This window comes from Betta splendens, chromosome 8, assembly GCF_900634795.4.
Source record: "Betta splendens chromosome 8, fBetSpl5.4, whole genome shotgun sequence".
Lineage (NCBI taxonomy): Eukaryota > Metazoa > Chordata > Actinopteri > Anabantiformes > Osphronemidae > Betta > Betta splendens.
Window position 1 is genome coordinate 33,896 of NC_040888.2, and position 22,626 is coordinate 56,521.

The 22,626-nt window shown below is 46.8% G+C and overlaps 1 protein-coding gene across 1 annotated transcript in view; it reads right to left on the reverse strand.

Annotated features, from left to right (window-relative positions):
• Positions 1–802: 802 nt before the first annotated feature.
• The window catches only part of scn4ab (sodium channel, voltage-gated, type IV, alpha, b), a 38,977-nt gene continuing 17,153 nt past the window's right edge, over positions 803–22,626 (reverse strand). The window contains 19 exon segments of the mRNA XM_029159222.3: positions 803–2,854; positions 3,119–3,196; positions 3,284–3,428; positions 3,519–4,140; positions 4,346–4,616; positions 4,709–4,813; positions 4,902–5,039; positions 5,230–5,283; positions 5,429–5,713; positions 5,795–5,917; positions 6,014–6,187; positions 6,601–6,755; positions 7,021–7,132; positions 7,346–7,593; positions 7,840–8,038; positions 8,223–8,579; positions 8,691–8,792; positions 8,877–8,948; positions 22,084–22,322. Coding sequence (XP_029015055.1) covers positions 2,480–2,854; positions 3,119–3,196; positions 3,284–3,428; positions 3,519–4,140; positions 4,346–4,616; positions 4,709–4,813; positions 4,902–5,039; positions 5,230–5,283; positions 5,429–5,713; positions 5,795–5,917; positions 6,014–6,187; positions 6,601–6,755; positions 7,021–7,132; positions 7,346–7,593; positions 7,840–8,038; positions 8,223–8,579; positions 8,691–8,792; positions 8,877–8,948; positions 22,084–22,322 — 3,854 coding nt within the window. The 3' untranslated portion in view covers positions 803–2,479.

Consider the following 22,626-nt stretch of genomic DNA (forward strand, 5'->3'; position numbering starts at 1 on the left):
GGTCGGCCCGGGTCCCACTGTGTGTGGAGTTTGCATGTTCTCCCCATGTTCGCGTCTCTCCAGCTCTCCGGCTTCCTGAAAATGGATGGTTAAAGCAAAGATTGCATCTGCCTTCAGAACCTGAACTGGAGCTGATTCCACACCTCTGTTTCTCTGGAATAACACATTAAATTGATTAGAGATTGGATAGATTGGAACAGCTGAAAAAAAATGTCTAGCCCCACTTTGACTTAATTACTTCGAAAACCTGCAAACTTTACTGGAAGTAAGAGATTATTAAGATGATTAATATTTGATTCATGATAAACTTAAACTCCTCACATTTGTTGATTTTCTTAATTAAGATTAAGATAATTCTTTTTAAACCACCTTCAGGTTTGTGGGTTCAGGTATAGACCCTCAGGGAAAGAGACAGAAAGATCTGAACTGCCTCCAGCACCTATGATGGCGGTAAACCCATCAGAAATAAGAAAAAAGGTGTTTGACTCTGTTGTTAAAGTAAAACTGTAATAAAGTAAAGAGGTGTTTTCAGTAAAGAAGATACAGCGTCATTGTTGTGTTATTGGACCTGTGTGACTAATGATGTCCCTGTTGTTTATTAACACCGGGCTATGAACCTGTTGCTGTGTATTAATGAAGTGTGTGTGTGATAACGTGTCTCACTTTACATATTCACACTACTGTGACAGTGAAACAACGGATTCATCTGTCCACAATATCAACTGATGATTAAAGTCCCAGTAGGACGTGGACATCCCTTAGTTTTCACAAGAAAATCAATCGTAAAGACAACAGCACAAACTGACTTTGAAATTTTAATAATTTTGACTTGATTTTGTTGGTTGTCTACAGCTCATAGCTGCCAATTCATCATCATCATCATCGTCATCATCATCATCATCATCATCATCATCATCATCATCATCATCATCATCATCATCATCATCATCTTCACCCTAAAAATACCAATTGGCTGATGACAGATACTCTACCAAAAGTAGCAATGAGAAAGGGAGCATTAAATTAAAGCTCATTAATATAATGCTCTATATAAATTCCCAGGAACAAAATCTACTGTTGGAGAAAGACGAGCCACAGACAGTGGGAGCTGATTTGTAGACTAATATCAGAAATGTGTAGATTCTGTGTTTTCAGATCTTTGCTTTTTCTTATTGGATGACTTTATGATCAGGCACCCGATGAATTAGTCCAGTATTTTACTTTTGTAATTTTATTAGTGTGAGTCCGCTCTGGCTCTTTATATTTTCCCGTTGGTTGGTTTACAGCAACACTACATCTGGCACAGGTTTACCTGCAGCAGTATCATCCAATAAGAAGCTACAATACCTGCACAGAGACAGACTTTGTTGATGTCACGATGTGGAGTCTCAGTGTAAAAAACAAAATGTTGATGATTGATCATTAACATTTTGATAATGGTTATAATGAAACATCTTTGACAGTTTGTTTAAATGTTAAAATACAGTATATCTTAAAAGCTAAAAATTCTGAGTTTGAGACTTTCTGTTTTTCACAAGTAACTATCAAATTGTAAAACAAATTCTTCTAAAATAAACAAGTAGAAGTAGAATTAAGTGAAAATACTTGAGTACAAGAACCTAAAAATTATACTTAATAGTACTCAAGAAAATGTAGTTACCTTTCTTGAGCCTCTCTAACAAACTTTGTCCAATAAACTAAAAAGAAAGTTATTTGTTTGATCAAGTGAATATCCATCCATTTTCCAAGCGGCTTATTCCCATATGCAGGGTCACGGAGGTGCTGGAGCCTAACCCAGCTGGCTACGGGCACACCCTGGACGGGTTGCCAGAGACATACTGTACAACCATTCACACACACACAATCACACCCACGGGCAATGGAGAGAGGCCAATCAACCTAATGCACGTCTTTGGACTGTGGGAGGAAGCCGGAGAACCATGAGAGAACCCACGCAAGCACGGGAGAACGTGCAAACTCCACACAGAAAGGCACCAGGGCTGGCCCCGGGAATTGAACCCAGAGCCTTCTTGCTGTGAGGCGACGGTGCTACCCACCGCACCACCGTGCCGCCCTCATCAAGTGAAGAAAAAAAATTCATTTCCTCCTTATGAATGATTAATTGTTTGTGTCATTCATCATCAGAGGTCATAATGTGGTAAAGTCTGTGACCTTGCTGGACTGTCTGATCCTGCTTAGTCAGCAATCACAAGTCAATGGTGACGATGTCCAGCTTTATCTTTATTAACCTGAAGTATTTTTGTCATAGATCTAATTTCATGTTTGGAAATAATCAGATATCAAAGACAAAAAACATGGGTTAGGTAAAAGTTGACATTGAGTCCTCAAACATTGTGTGCTGCCTTTTGACTCGTGGCATCTGCTGTGAACATTACAAGCCAGGTGTTTGTCTGCTGCTCCTCCACTGATAACACTCAACAGATGGGTGGATACAGGGTTAGCTAACCCTAACCCACTGTCACATGGTAGAGTCTTTGAGTTCTTTCTTTTGCAGGCAGTTGGGGGCAAAAAGGGGAGGAGCAGCATGGAGAAGAAACTCACTCTGAAGTGCCACGCAAGCAGGCGGAAGTCTGTCCTCACCTTATTCAACTGAGTCAGTGTGCTCCATAATTTCTGCATCCCCATACAGATGACTGATTTGTTTATAAAGAAGTCCTTCAGTCTCTGGCGGTGTCTGCTCTTCTTGCCTTTGCTCTGTCTTTTCGCGGTATTTGTAGGATGCAAGCTTGACTGTGCGCTGTAGCAGGTGTCTCCTATAAGCCCGCTGGATCACTATGGCTGCTACCTCCTCCTGTTTTCTCCGCAAGGTGCTGCTGATTGGTTCATATGACACCTGCAGGAAAACAGGATTTACCATTAAGGCACAGCTCTCTACAGTAGCCTTGACATACTACTCATCCATTTGGTGGCAGTGTTACCTAACCAACACTAATGACTCATTATTTGATTCCAGGAAATCTTAGAACACTTATTTCAATTCAGTTTAATTTTATCTATTTAACATTTTTATTGTAGGCACAAACTCAGGGGATGTGATCAAATGATTGAAAAATACATATGAATGAGTAGGAAGTAAAGGTTACGACATGTTTCCAACCTTGGAAGGATTGTTAGCCATGAATTTCTCCTCCATGGTGGCTTTGAGAGTATCGATTGCTTCCGAATCACCCAGCACCTGTACATGAAAATGTCGCATCAAATCATACAGAGTATCGTGCATTGTTACCTCACATGATGGTACATGTATATACAGCAATGTTACCTGTGCAGTGAGAGCCAGCAATATGTCCAGGCAATGAATTTTATCTCCGGGAACCAGGGGCAAATCCATGTGGATCAGTTTGATAGTGTTGGGTTTAGGAATCCTCAGAGGATCCTGTAGTGTGTCGCAGAAATCCGATAACTGACTGTGGAAGAACCAAGAATCCATCAGGTTTATTTTTCAACACGTCCAGTCCTACCGAAATTCAAGCTCTTCTAATGCAAGTAGGACTCACCTGTACTGTATGAACTGTGAGACATCGGGGTCAAACTTCTCCCATGTTTCATAGAACATCTCAAAGTCATCCTCACAGAGTGGCTCACTGCTCTCCTCTGTGGCCACGTTAAAGTTTTCTAGGATAATAGCAATGTACATGTTGACCACCACCAGGAAGGACATGATGATGTAGGAGGTGAAGAAGACCATGCCCACGGCAGAGGTACCACAGTTCCCTCGTACCATTGTTCCAGGGTTCTCAAAGTCTGGGTCACAGTCTGGTGGTGAGTTCATAATAGGACTCAGCAGACCATCCCATCCAGCTGATGTGGTGATCATGAACAAACAGATCATACTGTTCCCAAAGTTCTCAAAGTTAAACATGTCATCAATCATGGCCTCCTTCTTCACATAGGCAAAATTTGACATGCCGAAAATGGAAAAGATAAACATTATTAGAAAGAGAAGAAGGCCTATGTTAAAGAGAGCAGGAAGTGACATCATGAGAGCAAACAACAATGTCCGAATCCCTTTAGCTCCACGAATGAGACGGAGGATGCGTCCAATACGAGCCAATCGGATTACACGAAAGAGGGTGGGGGAAACAAAATACTTCTCTATGATGTCAGCGAGCAGGAGACCTGGTGGAAGAGAATGAGAAAACAATGTGAAGAAACATGATAATTTTATAAAGTTTGTTAAGCTTTCTATTTAGTTTTCTGTATAGTCTTAATCTTAAACAGAGACACCACAAGATATAAAGATATTAAACTTTTTTTTATATAAAATATAAAAAGTTAAGATCTTATGTTTTCCCAATATCTGAGACAAGTACACACAACGGACCTACGATGGACAGGATGACGACCACAAAGTCAAAGATATTCCAACCAACAGCAAAGTAGTGCTGTCGGAGGGCGATGATCTTCAGAGAGCATTCGGTAGTGAAGATGATGATAAACACGAGGTTAATCCAATACAGGAGGATTTCCTTTTCTGAGCTTTGCTCATCTGTCTCCACCATCATGGTCACCATATTGAGACAGATCAGCACCATGATGAAAATGTCAAAAAATTGTGTGGACACCAGGTCAAAGACCAGAGCCTGGAACCTATTCTGCAGAGCCAGGAATTGTGAAGACATGTAAGCTCTCATCTGTATTTACTGTTTGGAATTGTTCTGGTCAAAGGGGACTTAATAAAACTAACCTCAGGTCGTGGAACAGGTTTCTGAGGTTTCTTGGAGCCCAGTTTCTTCATGGCATTATAATATTTCTTCTGCTCCTCTGTCATAAAAAGATCTGCTCCTCCCAAGTAAACCACAGAGAACAAAAAGTTAACTCACTAACACATAATGGGGTATATAATGCTGAGCAGATGTGATTCGGTGTTAGAGACATATCTTGGCTTTCTGCTGGTTAAAGTTGTCGATGATGACTCCAATAAACAGGTTCAGGGTGAAGAAGGAGCCGAAGATGATGAAGCAGACAAAGTAAAGGTACATATACAGGTTGTCTTCATACTTTGGCTGAGACTCCACCTAAACAGTTCAAAAATCCATTTGCTTGATTTATACAAGCCAAAATCACAGATTACCCATACAATTGATACTCAAGTCCAGTTGTTACAGTGGGGACAATGTATAACTACCATTCCCAGTACACTGTAGTCACAGCTGAACTAAGTTCAATCATAGCAGCGGTAGGTGTAACACCAGCAGCTGTACTGACCTCTCTGGAGTCCACAGCTGCATACATGATGTCCATCCAGCCTTTAAAAGTGGCCTGAAAGAGACAAGATGGATTTTGGACAAGATGGAAACAAAAAGTACTTTGTACATACTTAAAACTGCAACATTATACCAATACACTGAAAATCAACTGTGTCATGTATTGACAGTGGGTTTGCTCATGGATACAGGAGACTGACCACTTGTAGCAGCGACAGGTAGCCCATTCCAACATTGTCATAGTTGACCTTAACGTTCTTCCAGCGGACCTCAGTGAAGTTTTCTTCTATCAACGACAAACACTGTGTCTTGTTGTCAACCTGCTCAGGGTTGAACATTTCCTCTGACGTTTCATTGAAACAGTAATAAAACTTCCCAGCAAAGAGATTGACTCCCATGATGCTAAAAATCAGCCAGAAGATGAGACAGACCAGCAGCACATTGAAGATTGATGGGATTGCTCCAACAAGTGCGTTAACCACCACCTGTACAAAGAGACAAGTAAACAGGTTCAGTTTAACCAGTGTACTGACAAACCTTTAATTCTCTAAAAAACCCTGTCTCACCCTCATGCCCTCAAAGCGTGAAAGGGCCCTTAGTGGTCTTAGAGCTCTCAGAGTCCTCAGGGACTTGATGGCTCCCAGCTCTGAGTATCCCATTAGGTTTGCTGTTAGCGAGACCAGGGACACCTGCAAGACACAAAATGAAAAAAAACCCAACTTTTTTCAAAACCCTCCTTCTCCAGGTATTTAAAGCAATAGAAGGTTGGGTCCCTGTGTTCTTACATCTACAATCAGAAAGTCGAGCCAGCACCAGGCGTTGGTAAAGTAGGTCTTGAATCCATAGGCGACCCACTTAAGAATCATCTCCACCACAAACACATAGGTGAACACCTGGTCTGAATACTCCAGGATTATCTTTATGACCTGACGTTGTTCCAGATAGATGTCCTCAAATGCCTGTTCACATGGAAACTGAAAGTAACACCTGATCCTTTTTGAGTGCAAAAACAGATGACGAACTAGGATCCAGCATTTGTCCAGCTATGCTCAGACTTAGCAAAAAATCCTCTCACCAGTCATGTTAGTAGTGGTAGAACATCAGCCAAGTCTGTGCTAAACAGTTACCAGTGTTGTCTCCACATGTTAGTACTCACATCGTACATATAGCAGATCAACAGCCAAACCAGTAGCCAGGATTAATTTTAGCAGCAGCCTGACTTTTGTAGTGCTAAAAAATATTACTTTGATGTTCAAAGTAAAACTGCAAAATGAAAAACAAACATGATCAGAAGGCAGATGACAATGAGCAGGGGTTCAAGGTCCCTGTCAGCGAGTCTAGGGTTAAAATGTTTATTAATAAATACATTTACCAGAGCTCCACTACTGAGCAGGATCATAAAGATGATGAATGTCTCAAAGTAGTTGTGTTCTACAATTGTGAAACAGGTCCCCCTGAAGTTAGACCAGTACTTCCCTCTGCCCTGGGACGTGTCTATGTCCAAGAACGGACAACGAAGATAACACTCTGAAATAAACACATACAAACAAATGTTTATTGGACTGAGCTTCTACATATATAATACAATAAAAAATAAATACAAGATGGAGGCAACTGGAATCTGGTAAGGCAGTTAGGTAGATACAGGCCTAGAACAACTGTAAGCATCTGACAGGCTTGTATATGGAAGGGTTGATTACCAAATGGGGAAGGTGGTGGGAGGTTATTTAGATGACCGCGATGGGACAACTAGTGACTGGATGAGAAGCAGACCAAGTGTGCATCTTCCTACCATCAGTGTAGCAGTTCTCAGGTGTGTTCACTTCATTTCCAGCTTCATCTTCTTCACCCTCCTGGATGTCATTAAGTTTCTGTACAGTACTACAGACTGACGATTCCACACACTAAGCAAACAAATTAGACATTTTTCACTGAAACTATTATTACTGTATATTGAATTTGCCACTAAACCCATTCCTTTCTCTGTTAAAACTAAACTACATATTTAGTGAAATCCCAATAAATGTAGGTACAGTGGTAGAAAAGTTTAAATTGTTGTAAACAGCACAAAGGTCAGACAGAGTGGGAAAAACTTAATACAAAGGGTTAGGCTTTACTTCAGAGTGAATTTCACTTGGCTCATCCTCTGAATCATCTTCATCCTCGTCGTCTTCTGTTTCAGGCTTCTCAAAGTCAGACTCTGCCTCAGCTATGGGGACCCTGAGGAAGGTAATGTTGTGGTAGTTGCTGGTCACGTTGCCATAGTTACAGCTAAGGGTGTCAAGCTCTGATGCTGGCTTATCTGACGTCACAACAGTCAAAGCCAAAGACTCCTTTGTTGTCTTGTCTTTCTGATTGTTGATCTCTAATAATAAAATAGGAAAATCAATAAATCAGCTAAAATGCTTTCATCATACAATAACCAAATAGAAACTAATGAACTGCTATAAAATTGTAAATAACACAGATACTAATACTATAAGAGGAACATACACACTGAAAAAATGTAAAGATAGTCCATAGGAAAGTCAACAAAGACCCCGAGACTCAATTAACAAATGAATAAAATCATGAACATTCAGTTATGGTCTACCATTCAGTCTGGTCCTACCAGTTGGGTTTTGGTTGACATGGTTTTTATTTCCTATAAAAGTCCCAATAAGTTCTAGGATCCAGGACTTGATCCAGGCAATAGCCCTGTTTATTCGGTTTATGGCAATCTGCAAGTTGTTTTCTCCTTCCTCCTCAGAAGCAGCTAGATTACCACCACTGAATGAGCTCAACAACAATGCCAAGAACAGATTCAGGACCTGAACGAAAACCAGGAACATGTTTAGGAACAGATTAATCAGGAACAGTGTGAGCAACTTTGATCTTACTCTGACAAGATTAAATACCAGAGGTGATTGTTTTATTAGTTGTTGTATCTATTGGGAGGGAAGGAACATGATGAAACAAGTTTCATCCAGAAAGTGTCCACCTGTAGCTACTCACCACCAGATTTCCGATGACCAGCACCATCATAAAAACAATCAGACACATGACCTGACCGGAGACCTCCATGCAGTCCCACATGGTCTCGATCCACTCTCCACATAAAACCCTGAAGATGATGAGAAAGGAGTGAAAGAAGTCGTTCATGTGCCATCGTGGAAGCTCACAGTCTTCTGCGATACGACAAACACAGTCTTTGTAGTTCTTCCCGAAGAGCTGCATTCCAACCACAGCAAAGATAAAGACTATGATGGCCAGAACTAGAGTCAGGTTCCCCAGAGCCCCCACCGAGTTCCCAATGATCTTTATCAGCATGTTAAGCGTTGGCCACGACTTGGCCAGCTTAAAAACTCGCATCTGGACAAAGAAAGAGTTAAAAAAGATAAATGGGCAAACAAATAACACTAAATTCCACAGAAAGGTCAGGTGAGGATAATATCCTTCTGCTTTTTATAAGAACTCACTGACCAGTCGGAATGAACGCAGCACAGACAGACCCTGCACGTTGGCCAATCCCAATTCCACAAGACTCATGGTCACAATGATGCTATCAAAAATGTTCCAGCCCACCTGGAACCATAGCAACAGGAAGAGACAAAGGTTATCATGTAAATAGCTGTCTTAACAAAGTGGGTAACAAAAAGGTAAACTGACCTGGAAATAGTAATATGGATCCATGGCCAAAAGTTTAAGGACCATCTCAGCTGTGAAGATCCCTGTAAAGACCTGCAGAGGGATGAAGAATGTTGACTAACTGTGCTGTACCTGGCATATTGTCACGTTTCATGTCAATTCCTGTTTTAGTCTGAAAGGACTTCCTGTTTTCATCTCAGCTGTTCTCATCCCGGTTCACTATGCACACCTGATAATAATTAGCAATTAAAATACTCAGTACTTAAGCACCACCTCAGAAAACAGTCAGACGCCAGATTGTTGAGTCATAGCACCACTATCCAGCGTTCTAGTCTTGTAGTTTCATGTTGTTGATCTTGCCTGCTTTTGACCGCCGATTCCTGCCTGATCCTCCTCTGTACTTTCGCCTGGATTGTGACATATGCCCGACCGTCTGACCAGTGAGTTTGTCTAGCCCTTATCTGTATCGTTGCTGAGTCTGTCCGTGTACCGAACCACTGCTGCCTCCTGGACCTGATTTCGCCTACTCCTCATCTGTACCTTACGCTGAGATATCCTGTGTATGACCTGGACTGTTTGACTACGTTGACACAATAAACCCTGCTCAAATTCACCCGTTCCGAGAGTGCGCTGTGCATTTGGGTCCTCAGCCGGGTGTTCCTGACACATATCATCATAATAATAATTATTACGTAATTCATCATTCATCAAGAGGAAAATCAAACCAAACACCTTCACCAAATCAAAAATAATTCCTCCCCCATTCCCTTGGGGAGCACTGGGTTGCCATGCAAGGCACCCGGGGAGCTACTGTGAAGTTTCCTATTTAAGGACACACCTGGGACATTTTGCTCCCAAAACCAACGCTCTACCACTGAGCCACCAAACCCCCACTAGTCTAATTAGTTAGTCTAACTCCACTGAGTCAGAGCACAAGTCGATGAGAAGGAGTAGCAGCACCTACAACTCAGACCTATTAAATACTCGTAGACCTAAACATAGTTATAATGCATTTAATATTTTTCCTCATCCAGACTATAAAACTCAGAAACCAGTTGTGTTTTGTATTGTTACCGTCATAATTTCATATTCACAACTCAGATTGTTACGAAATGGGAAAACAAGAGCTAGTGCCCCGCTCACAGGACCTGGAGAAGGGCTCCTAAGACCCACGAACAAAACTAGAGAGAGCAACCAAAGGCCTCGAACCAGAATAGATAAACTGAAATTATTGATTGACAACACAAACAAGTAAGAAACCTTGATAAACAGCCTAACTATATAACTATAATGAAAATATGAACCGACAAACACTGGCCTCAAAACTAGGAACTTAGCAATACACAGGTGGAAATAATAATGCTAATTACAAGACAGTAAAAAAAACAGGGGGTGACATCATACATACAGAACTAAAACCCAAAGTGCCACCAGCAGGCTGAAGGCACAAACTTTAACACTGATTGCTCCAATTAAACTTTGCTTTACGTGGGATCGTTGGTGTGAGGTGCGCTCCAGTCGCTGGTGTGTTACTCCATGAGCGGAAGCCTTATCGCTGCATTTGCGTCTATGAGGAGCAAGTATGTTGTCCTGTACGTTTGTAAGTTGCCTTTTTGAACCTGCTGCCATGCTTCATGTGCTTTTTGTTCTTTTTTGTTGTTCTTAGACTTCTAGTTTAAGAGGAACCGTTACTAGTGTAGTTCCAACTGCTTGGTTCTTTCCGTGCCTTGGCACGCTCTTTTTGTTAAGCACAATTTGTTCAGTACCTTGCCATTGCAAGCCGTTTTTTGTTACGCGCCCTTGTTTTATTAAAGACTGTGGATATATTCATTAGTCTGCCTGCTTTTCTGCAATTGGGTACCAGTTCTGCACAGCGTTGTAACAGAACACACCAGCCACTATGGACCCAGCAGAGCAGGGTAATTTAGTTTCGGCTGTTCGTACACAAGGAGCTACCCTTGGGCGAGCCATGCAGTAGCTTGATGAAACGTCAAGGTCTCTGCTTGCTGTTAACACGTTAGCTCAAGAAGCTCACCGTTTAGCGTCCACCCATCCGTCCGTGAGGTTAGCGGCTCCGGAGAGGTTTTTTGGTGAAACTGATCGCCTTGACGGCTTCTTAAACCACATCAGTCTCATATTTGAAACTGAGCCAACTAGGTTCTTAACAGAAAGGGATAAAGTTTCTTTTTGTTTGTCGTGTATGGGAGGGGATGCTTTTGTGTGGGGCATGGCAGAGTTCAAGAGTCAGGCTGACTGTTGCTCCACATTTGAGAAGTTTTCGGAGGAGCTTGTGTTAATGTTTAACACGGCTGCTTTACGCCGGATAGTAGCAGCTAGATGGTTCCGCTTGTCCCAAGGCTCCAGGGCGGTTTCCGATTACATCCTGGAGTTTCGTACTCTGGCTGCCAGATTGAACTATGCGGAGGGTGTCCAGTGCGATAAGTTTTATGAAGGACTCTCTGAGCACATCAAGGACGCACTGGTTGGCCAGAAGCTCCCCTCTAGACTCCGCGAGTTAATGGAGCTGGCTTCAGGACTCGGCCAGAGACTTAGAGTACGGGCATCGGAATGCTCGTCTCATAGACCCTCTTCCCCGCGGTGGGGTTTTGGACCCAGGGAAGGCCAGGTTTCAGGGTCACCACAGCGCGTTGCGCACAGCGGGACTCCGGAGGGACCTCGTACTCTAGCAGCAGCGTCAGGGTTTCAGCGGACGGGGCCAGTCCCGGAGCTTGCCCCAACCCAGAGTTTTGTTGAGCCCATGGAACTGGGGCAGCAACGTATCAGCCAGGAGGAGAGACAACGACGTTGGCGTGGGGGGCTCTGTCTCTATTGCGGCCAGAAGGACCATCGCGTAAGGAACTGTCCGTTAAACCTCAGGGCTCGGCGGCGGGAGGAGGGACGCCGCCAAGAAGAAGGGCCACCGTTCTCTCTCTGAACCAGCCTGTCCTTGAAGCGACGGTAGTGGTGCCCGGAGCTGTGTGGCCGGTATTGGCTTTCATTGACTCTGGGTCGCAGGGGAACTTTATGGACATAGGGTTTGCACAGGGGTTAGGATTGGACCTTCATAGGCTTGAGGACCCTGTTACTGTTCAGGCACTGGACAATCAGGTGCTCCATCAAATTACCCAGCGCACAGGAACTGTGGACCTGCTAGTGTCAGGTAATCATAGGGAGTCACTTGTGTTTAATGTTTATGACTGTCCTGATGTGCCGGTGTTATTGGGTTTGCCATGGCTTCGCTTGCACGACCCACGGCTAAGCTGGGCGGAGAAGGTTCTGGAGTGGAGTCCGTACTGCCTACAGAACTGTCTGCGGAGTGCAGGAGGTGAATTGGTCGGCGAGACGGAGAGGCAGGTGGACGACGCAGAGCTGGGCAAGGTGCCAACCACATACCATGACCTTCGCGAAGTCTTCAGTAAGGCAAAGGCTACTGCATTACCTCCACACCGCCCTTATGATTGCGCCATCGACCTCATCTCCGGGGCAGCCCCACCTAGTGGGCGGATCTTCTCCTTATCCCAGCCGGAGAGGGAAGCGATGGAGAGATACATCGCAGAATCCCTCCAGGCGGGTATCATTCGACCGCCCTCGTCCCCTGCGGGGGCTGGGTTTTTTTTTGTGGCCAAGAAAGACGGAGGCCTTAGGCCGTGTATTGATTACAGAGGGCTCAACAGCGTTACCATTCGCAATAAATACCCTTTGCCACTAATGTCCTCTGCTTTTGAGCTGTTGCAGGGGGCGACCATCTTCACCAGGCTGGACCTCAGGAATGCGTACCACTTGGTGCGCATAAAAGAAGGGGATGAATGGAAGACGGCATTTAATACTCCCACTGGACATTACGAGTATCTGGTAATGCCATTCGGCCTCACTAACGCCCCAGCTGTATTCCAGGCCATGGTGAATGATGTACTAAGGGACATGGTAAACCGTTTTGTGTTTGTCTATCTGGATGATATTTTAATATTCTCCAGAGACATGCAGGAGCATGTTAGCCACGTCCGTGCTGTGCTACAACGACTTCTGGAAAACAGACTGTTTGTCAAGGTTGAGAAATGCGAGTTTCACACCGTTAAGACCTCATTCCTAGGGTTCCTGTTGCAGCCAGGACGCCTCGCTATGGACCCAGCCAAGGTGGCAGCGGTGGCCGAATGGCCCGAACCTGAGGACCGCAAGCAGCTCCAACGGTTCTTGGGGTTCGCAAATTTTTACAGGAGGTTCATTTGGGGTTTCAGCAAGGTGGCGGTGCCACTACACGCACTCACATCCACCAAGACCCAGTACCAGTGGACGGAGGAGGCGCGGTCAGCCTTCACTAGACTGAGAGTACTGTTCACCACTGCCCCCATCCTGCGTCTGCCTGACCCCCAAAGGCAGTTTATCGTGGAGGTAGACGCATCTAGTGCGGGAGCGGGTGCGGTTTTGTCTCAGCGGCAGGCCAGCGATGGGAAGATTCACCCTTGCGCCTTTTTCTCCCGGCGGTTCTCGCCGGCAGAGAGAAATTATGATGTGGGCAACCGAGAACTGTTAGCAGTGAAGTGGGCCCTTGAAGAATGGCGTCACTGGTTGGAAGGGGCGCATCAGCCTTTTGTAGTTTGGACTGACCACCGGAATTTGGAGTTTGTTAGGACCGCTCGCAGACTGAATGCTCGACAGTCCCGCTGGGCCTTGTTTTTTGCCCGTTTTAACTTTACTTTGTCCTACAGACCTGGAGCCCAAAACGGCAAGTCGGACGCGCTTTCCCGGCAGTTTGACGACCCAGCGGAACCCGGTCTGGTTCCCGCTGATGACACCATTTTACCTCGGATGGTGGTCGGAGCTGTGCGGTGGGATCTAGAAGAGCGTGTACGGACGTATCGCCACTCCCATCCGGTACCTACTGGCGTGCCGGAACGGTGTTGTCATGGTCCGCCACGCAAGATGGCGGATCATGGGAGTCGGTCTGGGCCAAGTCAGAGAGCCGAGAGGACCAGGCATGCATTTTAACCCGTTTATTTTAAGTTCAGTACCCCCAAACCGTACAACACAAAACACTCCCTTATAAAAAAACAATACAGCAGGGGCGAGCCCCCCACACACACACACACAGGGCAAATTTAACAGACCTAGGAAACAAAACCACACTACTCTGGCGAGAGACTAAAACATGGTAGAACTAACACCTGGCATGGCACCGAGGCAAATTCACACATGGCATGGCAACAAGGCTAACTCAAACATGGCATGGCAACAAGACTAACTCAGACATGGCAAGGCTAACTCAAACATGGTAACAAGGCTAACTCAAACATGGCATGGTAACAAGACTAACTCAGACATGGCAAGGCTAACTCAAACATGGTAACAAGGCTAACTCAAACATGGCATGGCAACAAGACTAACTCAGACAAACTCAGACATGGCAAGGCTAACTCAAACATGGTAACAAGGCTAACTCAAACATGACATGGCAACAAGACTAACTAATACATGGACCAACCTGACACGAACGGCATGGTGAAACAAGGACAGAGTGGTGTACGACAGTGGTGTATGGCAATGACGTATGACAATGACCCAGCACAGAGTGCTGTGCTGCAGGAGTCCTTGAAGGGATCCAAAGGGCAAGTCCAGGTGTGGCAAGTTGAACTGATTACTGTCTACAGAGGAAAGGAGAGGGAGTGGGGATGGTCCAGAGCTGAGGCGTGGCCTAGTGAGGGAGAAGGCATGGTCCAGGGCGAAAAAAAGATCAAACAGAATGGCTGGCAGAGCCAGGCCAGGATCCTGACAGGCAGAGCCAGCCCAGGATCCTGACAGGTGTCTTTTTGTGCCAGTATGTCTCCGTCGGCAGGTGCTACAGTGGGGACACGACTCTCGTCTGGCGTGTCACCCTGGCATTTCTCGGACTCTGGCGTTCATCACGCAACGGTACTGGTGGCCTTCTATGCGGGGGGACGTCGAGAGGTATGTCAAGGCCTGCAGGATTTGTGCACGGAGCAAGACCCCTCACAGGCCACCGGCCGGCCTGCTGCGCTCTCTACCCGTGCCTTCGCGGCCATGGTCGCACATAGCCCTGGACTTTATAACAGGACTACCGGTGTCTAAGGGCATGACAACCATTATGACTATTGTTGACCGTTTTTCTAAAATGATTCATGTGATTCCCCTCGCTAAGTTGCTTACTGCAAAGGAGACGGCTTTGCTATTAGTGGACCATGTATTTAGACTGCACGGGTTCCCCGAGGACGTTCTCTCTGATGGTCCACAGGTCCACAGGGGTCCTCAGTTTGTGTCTGCAGTATGGGCAGAGTTTTGTGCTGCTTTCGGGTGCTCTGTGTCTCTCTCTTCAGGGTTCCACCCACAGACGAATGGTCAAACGGAGCGCATGAATCAGGAGGTCGAGTCCATGCTACGCTGTATGGCTTCGGCGGATCCTTCCACTTGGGCTCAGCAGCTGCCCTGGGTGGAGTATGCCCATAACTCCCTGCCCTCTTTCGCTCTGGGATGCTCACCGTTCGAGGCCGCCTATGGGTACCAACCTCCGCTGTTCCAGGAGCAACGAGAGAAAGCTTCCGTCTCGTCCATACGGGGGTTGGTTGCCAGATGTCGCAGTACTTGGCGACGCGTGCGCGCTTCCCTGCTGCGGGGGCAGGAGCGCGCATCGCGGTATGCCAACCGTAAGAGGTCTGTTGCTCCGAGGTATAAGGTGGGAGATAAGGTTTGGTTGTCCACAGCCAATTTGAAGCTGAAAGACGTTAACAGGAAGATGTCTCCCCATTTTGTTGGTCCTTTCGAGGTCAAGCGGATAATTAACCCTGTAGCGGTGCGGCTCACCTTACCTGTCTCCATGAAGGTTCACCCCGTGTTCCACGTCTCTCAGCTGAAGCCGGCGCTGGGGGCCGATGAAGATTCATCTGACGGTCCACCTCCTCCCCGCATCATCGACGGCGCCCCGGCCTACACGGTCCGTCGCATCCTGCGCTCCTGACGTGGGGGCAGGGGTCTATCTTACCTAGTGGACTGGGAGGGGTACGGACCGGAGGATCGCAGCTGGGTGGCGTCCCGGCTGATCCTGGACAAGTCGCTCATTTGGGACTTTCACCGCGCTCATCCGGAGGATCCTTCCTAGGTCGCCTGGAGGCGACGTAGAGGGGGGGGCTCTGTGACACCTGGTGTCACCACCCATTGCTGGGAGGTGCTAATGTGTAGCAGGTGTTCCTTATGTGGGTAATCAGGGGTCTGGCATTTAAGCCACGACGGAGGCGCGCTCCAGTCGCTGGTGTGTTACTCCATGAGCGGAAGCCTTATCGCTGCATTTGCGTCTATGAGGAGCAAGTATGTTGTCCTGTATGTTTGTAAGTTGCCTTTTTGAACCTGCTGCCATGCTTCATGTGCTTTTTGTTCTTTTTTGTTGTTCTTAGACTTCTAGTTTAAGAGGAACCGTTACTAGTGTAGTTCCAACTGCTTGGTTCTTTCCGTGCCTTGGCACGCTCTTTTTGTTAAGCACAATTTGTTCAGTACCTTGCCATTGCAAGCCGTTTTTTGTTACGCGCCCTTGTTTTATTAAAGACTGTGGATATATTCATTAGTCTGCCTGCTTTTCTGCAATTGGGTACCAGTTCTGCACAGCGTTGTAACAGTTGGTCACTCTAGATTTCCCATGTACCCTGCCTTTCGCCTGTAGATAGCTGGAATAGGCTCTAGCTGCTGTTGATATTTTCACTCTATATACAGTCTAAATTAGGTATTGATTTTTTTTTAATTATAAATATTCCTTAAGTAGTTCACAACCTCCCTATGAAAGGCAAACCAAAAAGGCCAGAGACAACGCCCGGTATGGCGCAGCCGGGGCCCCACCCTGGAGCCAGGCCCGGGGTTGGGGCTCGCATGCGAGCGCCTGGTGGCCGGGCCTATTCCCACGGGGCCCGGCCGGGCACAGCCCGAAAGAACAACGTGGGGCCGTCCTCAAGTGGACCCACCATCCGCAGGAGGAACCGTAGGGGGCCAGTGCAGAGTGGATTGGGCAGCAGTCGAAGGCGGGAGCCTAGGCGACCCAATCCCTGGATAACCAATCTGGCTATTGGGACGTGGAATGTCACGTCACTGGGGGGAAAGGAGCCTGAGCTTGTGCAGGAGGTCGAGCGGTACCGGCTAGAAATAGTCGGGCTCACCTCCACACACAGCCTGGGCTCTGGAACCCAACTCCTTGAGAGGGGCTGGACCCTTTTCTACTCTGGAGTTGCCTGCGGTGAGAGGCGGCGGGCTGGTGTGGGCTTGCTCATAGCTCCCCAGCTTAGTCGCCATGTGTTGGAGTTTTCCCGGTGGACGAGAGGGTCGTTTCCCTGCGCCTTCGGGTGGGGGATAGGTCACTCACCGTCATTTGTGCTTACGGGCCAAATGGCAGTGTTGAGTACCCAGCCTTCTTGGGGTCCCTGGAGGGAGTGTTGGAAAGCGCTCCAACTGGGGACCCTATTGTTCTTCTGGGAGATTTCAATGCCCACGTAGGTAACGACAGTGATACCTGGAGAGGCGTGATTGGGAGGAACGGCCTCCCTGATCTGAACCCGAATGGTGTTATGTTATTGGACTTCTGTGCTAGGCACAGTTTGGCCATAACAAATGTTATGTTCGAACATAAGGGTGTCCATCGGTGCACATGGCACCAGGACACCCTAGGCCGGAGGTCGATGATAGACTTTGTAGTCGTTTCACCTGACCTTCGGCCATACAGTCGTAGCACTTAAAAGTGTCAGCCTTTACGGCAATCTGTTTGCATTCTCAGCGCGGTATCCCCGGGTTTTTAGCGCGTTGAAGCTGTGTTACGTCTATTTGGCCTATAGGTGGCGATCAGCCCCCACACTGACCTTTATGACGCTGTCCTATACTTATGTTATATAGGCCCATGTAGAGCCCTGGATCAACGCCTCCGTGGTGTAATGGTTTGTTTATTGTTTAACAGCCTTGATGTGTCAATTTTTTACCCCGGGTTCGAATCCTGGTGGAAGCAGAAGTTGTAATTACTGAACATTTTTATATTTTGGCATACAAGAAAATAACAAATGATTAATAGGGCTGGCTGCCTGTAGTATTTAGCAGAGCTACAGCCATGTTCCCAAGAGGTTTACCAGCCGGTTTCGGCAGTGAGTCATAGACGGACGTTGTTCTGCCCGCTTTCATGTAAACACGGAACTCTGCACAGTTTTTTCAAACATAGATTTTGTTAATTTCGTTATTCATATACAACAACATGCAAATGCTAAAAATTACTGAAAAGATGACAGTACACCCATCTAGTTTGGGTGAACAGAAAACGCTTGAAAGCATTTCCGTTTTACATTCCGTTTATTTCGTTATTATTCCTTTCACCTGTACCACATAAAGTCATTGCAGAGCTACAGCCATGTTCTTACAAAGTTAACCAGCTGTTTGTTTCGTTATTCCCTCTTTCATGTCCGTCTGGTGAATGAAAGTGGGCGGGGCCATCCACGTCCCAGAGCGGGGACACTGGGGGAAGGGGAAACACGCATCAACACGCAGGACAAAGATCTTCGTTTCTCTGCTGCTACAGCCTCGGCTGCGTTGGGTTGTTAGTGTCCCTTTCACCTGTACCATATGAAATGTGTTCCTTTGATCAGCCGCTTGTGAAAGCACTCGTTTAAAACTCGTTTATTCGTTTTTAACACGCTGCTTTGAATAAATGCCGTTTTTTCTTTTAAACGAGATGCTGGGGGTTTCTCGTTACAATACGAAGTTACTGGACTTACTGGGAGCCTGTTCAGACACATTAACAGGTCCTCCGGGTTTAAAACGTTCTAAAACGACTTGTTTTCTCGTCTTCCCAGCTTTTATTCTGGAGGGGAAAATCAAACCGTTAAAACGTACACGGACCCGACACTTAAACACGAGGACATACTGTATAAAGACAGCAGCGACATCAGCAACTGACAACAAACACTAGCGCGTATTGACAACTTGATCCAAGTGATCTGCCCATGAATAAGCGGCTCCTCAGCACCATCGTTGGAACATCACATAACTGTCTGCTTCAGACGGTGACGCCACTTCCCCGATTCTCTCGTTGCCTGCATTTGACAAGCATACATTTCCGGTTAAGCTCTACCTGGACACATCATCTGTCATTCGGGCTCTTACGTTTCATTCAGAATCAGAGCAAACTATAGGTCATTATAGAATTAGTTTTTCGTTCTCTGCTTTTTTCTCAAAACGAAAAATCAGCTTTAAATCCAACTCCGTGCGAAAAAAACACTTGAATTCCGTTAATTAATATTACGAGCTGAAACGAAAACCAAGTTTGTTTTGTATTTTTTTCCTCATGATCAACAAACCAGAAGACGAGTATAAATATACATATAAAATACATTTATAACACAGATTGATGAATAAATATAGATTCCTATTTTATGTTATTATACTTATATTATTCTATTGGATTGGCTGGAGGAGGGACTGGGTGTCTCGGCTGGCCTGGAAACTGTAAAAACATCAGCAGCTTCGGCAATTGGCAACAAACACTAGCGCACTAGCGAGCAAAGGCGCATAATAATCTATAATATTTAAAAATTAACTACTCTACATTTAATGATACAATACCATGACATGGTTTTTTGTGCTTAATGTGTAGACACAGATAGAAATGTACAGTCGGACCTCCCATCTTTGCGCCACCTGGTGGTTAACACGAGACTAGCACCCTGATTTTTTTCAGGATTTTTTTTGGACACTCGGGTGAAGAGAGGGGCTGAGCTGTCAACTGATCACCACCTGGTGGTGAGTAGGATCCGCTGGCAGAGAAGGAGGCTGGAACGACTTGGCAGGCCCAAACGTATTGTGAGGGTCTGTTGGGAACGCCTGGCTGAACCCTCTGACAGACGGACCTTTAACTCACACCTCCGGGAGAGCTTCGACCAGATTCTGAGGGAGGTGGGAGACATAGAGTCCGAGTGGACCATGTTCTCCGTCTCCATCGTCAACGCGGCCGTTCAGAGCTGTGGACGCAGGGTCTCCGGTGCCTGTCGTGGTGGTATTTCCCAAACCCGATGGTGGACGCCGGAGGTAAGGGACGCCATCAAGCTGAAGAAGGAGTCCTACCAGGTATGGTTGACCTGTGGGACTCCTGAGGCAGCTGATGGGTACCGACAGGCCAAGCGTGCTGCTGCCCGTGCCGTTGCGGAGGCAAAAACTCGGGCTTGGGAGGAGTTCGGGGAGGCCATGGAGGAGGACTATCGCTCGGCCTCAAAGAGATTCTGGCAAACTGTTCGGCGCCTCAGGAGGGGGAAGCAGTTCTTTACCAACTCTGTTTTCAGTGGAGGTGGGGAACTGTTGACCTCAACTGGGGATGTTATCGGACGGTGGAAGGAGTACTTTGAGGATCTCCTCAACCCCTCCGACATGCCTTCTGCTGAGGAAGCAGAGGCAGGGGACTCAGAGGCGGACTCGCCCATCATCCAGGCTGAGGTCACCGAGGTAGTTAGTAAGCTCCTCGGTGGCAGAGCAGCGGGGGTGGATGAGATCCGTCCTGAGTACCTCAAGTCTCTGGATGTTGTGGGGCTGTCTTGGGTGACACGCCTCTGCAACATCGCGTGGAGGAGGGGGACAGTTCCTCTGGACCGGACAACCGGGGTGGTTGCCCCTCTTTACAAAAAGGGGGACAGGAGAGTGTGTTCCAACTATAGGGGTATCACACTTCTCAGCCTCCCTGGGAAAGTCTATGCCAGGGTACTGGAGAGGAGAATTCGGCCGATAGTCGAACCTCGGATACAGGAGGAACAATGTGGTTTTCGGCCTGGTCGTGGAACACTGGACCAGCTATATACCCTCAGCAGGATTCTTGAGGGTTTGTGGGAGTTTGCCCAACCAGTCTACATGTGCTTTGTGGATCTGGAGAAGGCATTCGACCGCGTCCCTCGTGACATCCTCTGGGGGGTGCTCCAGGAGTATGGAGTCCAGGGCCCTTTGCTAAGGGCTGTTCGGTCTCTGTACAACCGGAGCAGGAGCTTGGTTCGCATTGCCAGCAATAAGTCAGACCTGTTCCTGGTGCATGTTGGACTTTGGCAGGGCTGCCCTTTGTCACCGGTTCTGTTCATTATTTTTATGGACAGAATTTCTAGGCGCAGCCAGGGGCCAGAGGGGGTCTGGTTTGGGGACCACAGGATAGCATCTCTGCTTTTTGCAGATGATGTTGTCCTGTTGGCTTCATCAGGCCAGGACCTCCAGCGTGCGCTGGTGCGGTTTGCAGCTGAGTGTGAAGCGGCTGGGATGAGAATCAGTTCCTCCAAATCTGAGGCCATGGTTCTCAACCGGAAAAAGGTGGTTTGCTCTCTCCAGGTTGGAGAAGAGTTCCTGCCCCAAGTGGAGGAGTTTAAGTATCTTGGGGTCTTGTTCACGAGTGAGGGAAGGAAGGAGCATGAGTTTGACAGACGGATCGGTGCGGCGGCTGCAGTAATGCGGTCGGTGTATCGGTCCGTCGTGGTGAAGAGGGAGCTGAGCCGAAAGGCAAAGCTCTCAATTTACCGGTCAATCTACGTTCCTACCCTCACCTATGGTCATGAGCTTTGGGTCATGACCGAAAGGGCAAGGTCACGGATACAAGCGTCTGAAATGAGCTTCCTCCGCAGGGTGGCTGGGCGCTCCCTTAGAGATAAGGTGAGGAGCTCTGTCACCCGGGAGGAGCTCGGAGTAGAGTCGCTGCTCCTCCACATCGAGAGGAGCCAGTTGAGGTGGTTCGGGCATCTGGTTCGGATGCCTCCTGGACGCCTCCCTGGGGAGGTGTTCCGGGCATGTCCCACCGGTAGGAGGCCCCGAGGAAGACCCAGGACTCGCTGGAGAGACTATGTCTCTTGGCTGGCCTGGGAACGTCTTGGGGTCCCACCGGAAGAGCTGGAGGAAGTGTCCGGGGAGAGGGAAGTCTGGAACTCTCTGCTTAGACTGTTGCCCCCGCGACCCGGCCCCGGATAAGCGGATGAAAATGGATGGATGGATGGATGGATGGATGGATGGATGGATATTCCTTAAGTATGATATGTTGGGTTTTCTTAATAATTGTGTAAGATCTCACATCTTACTTTTTAAAGTGCTTTGAAATGATTTGTTGCGAAACATGAATAAGCTAATCGAAATTATTTACATTTAACAGGAGCTTGTGTGCTTCTAACTGCACATGAAAAATTTGTTTCCTAATACTGCAAACTCACCGGGGATCAGTAGCACTTGCCTTCTTTCTGTTACTCACCAGATTTCCAACACTCAGCAACTCCTCAAACTGCTCCGTCATTGGATAATGTTCCATGGCCATGAAGACTGTGTTTAGTACAATACATATAGTGATGCCAAGGTCTACAAATGGATCCATGACAATGGTGTAGAGCAACTGTTTTAGCCCCCGCCAGCATTCACAACAGTTCCACTTCAGAAAGATGTTGGCAAAGGAATACCAACATGGGGGACATGGCCTCCGCTCCTCATCAATTCCTGGAACACATAGTGGTTAAGCAAGCTTGGAGGACACAATTTACTAAAAACAATCCTATCTTTATCCATCCCTATAGCTTGACCACCAGCTAGTATGAACTACAGGTCCTGGAGAAGAAAAAACTACCAGGTTTCAAGCTTCCATTAACATGCTAGAATTCACTCTAATGTTCACTCATTCAAACATCTAAGGACAGATTATCAAGCCTCTAAACCAAGGCAATCCTGGTCCTTGAGAGCCAGTGTCCTGTTGGTTGAAAAACCCAGCTTTAAAATCAAGTGATTTTTTTGTTCCCTACATGGG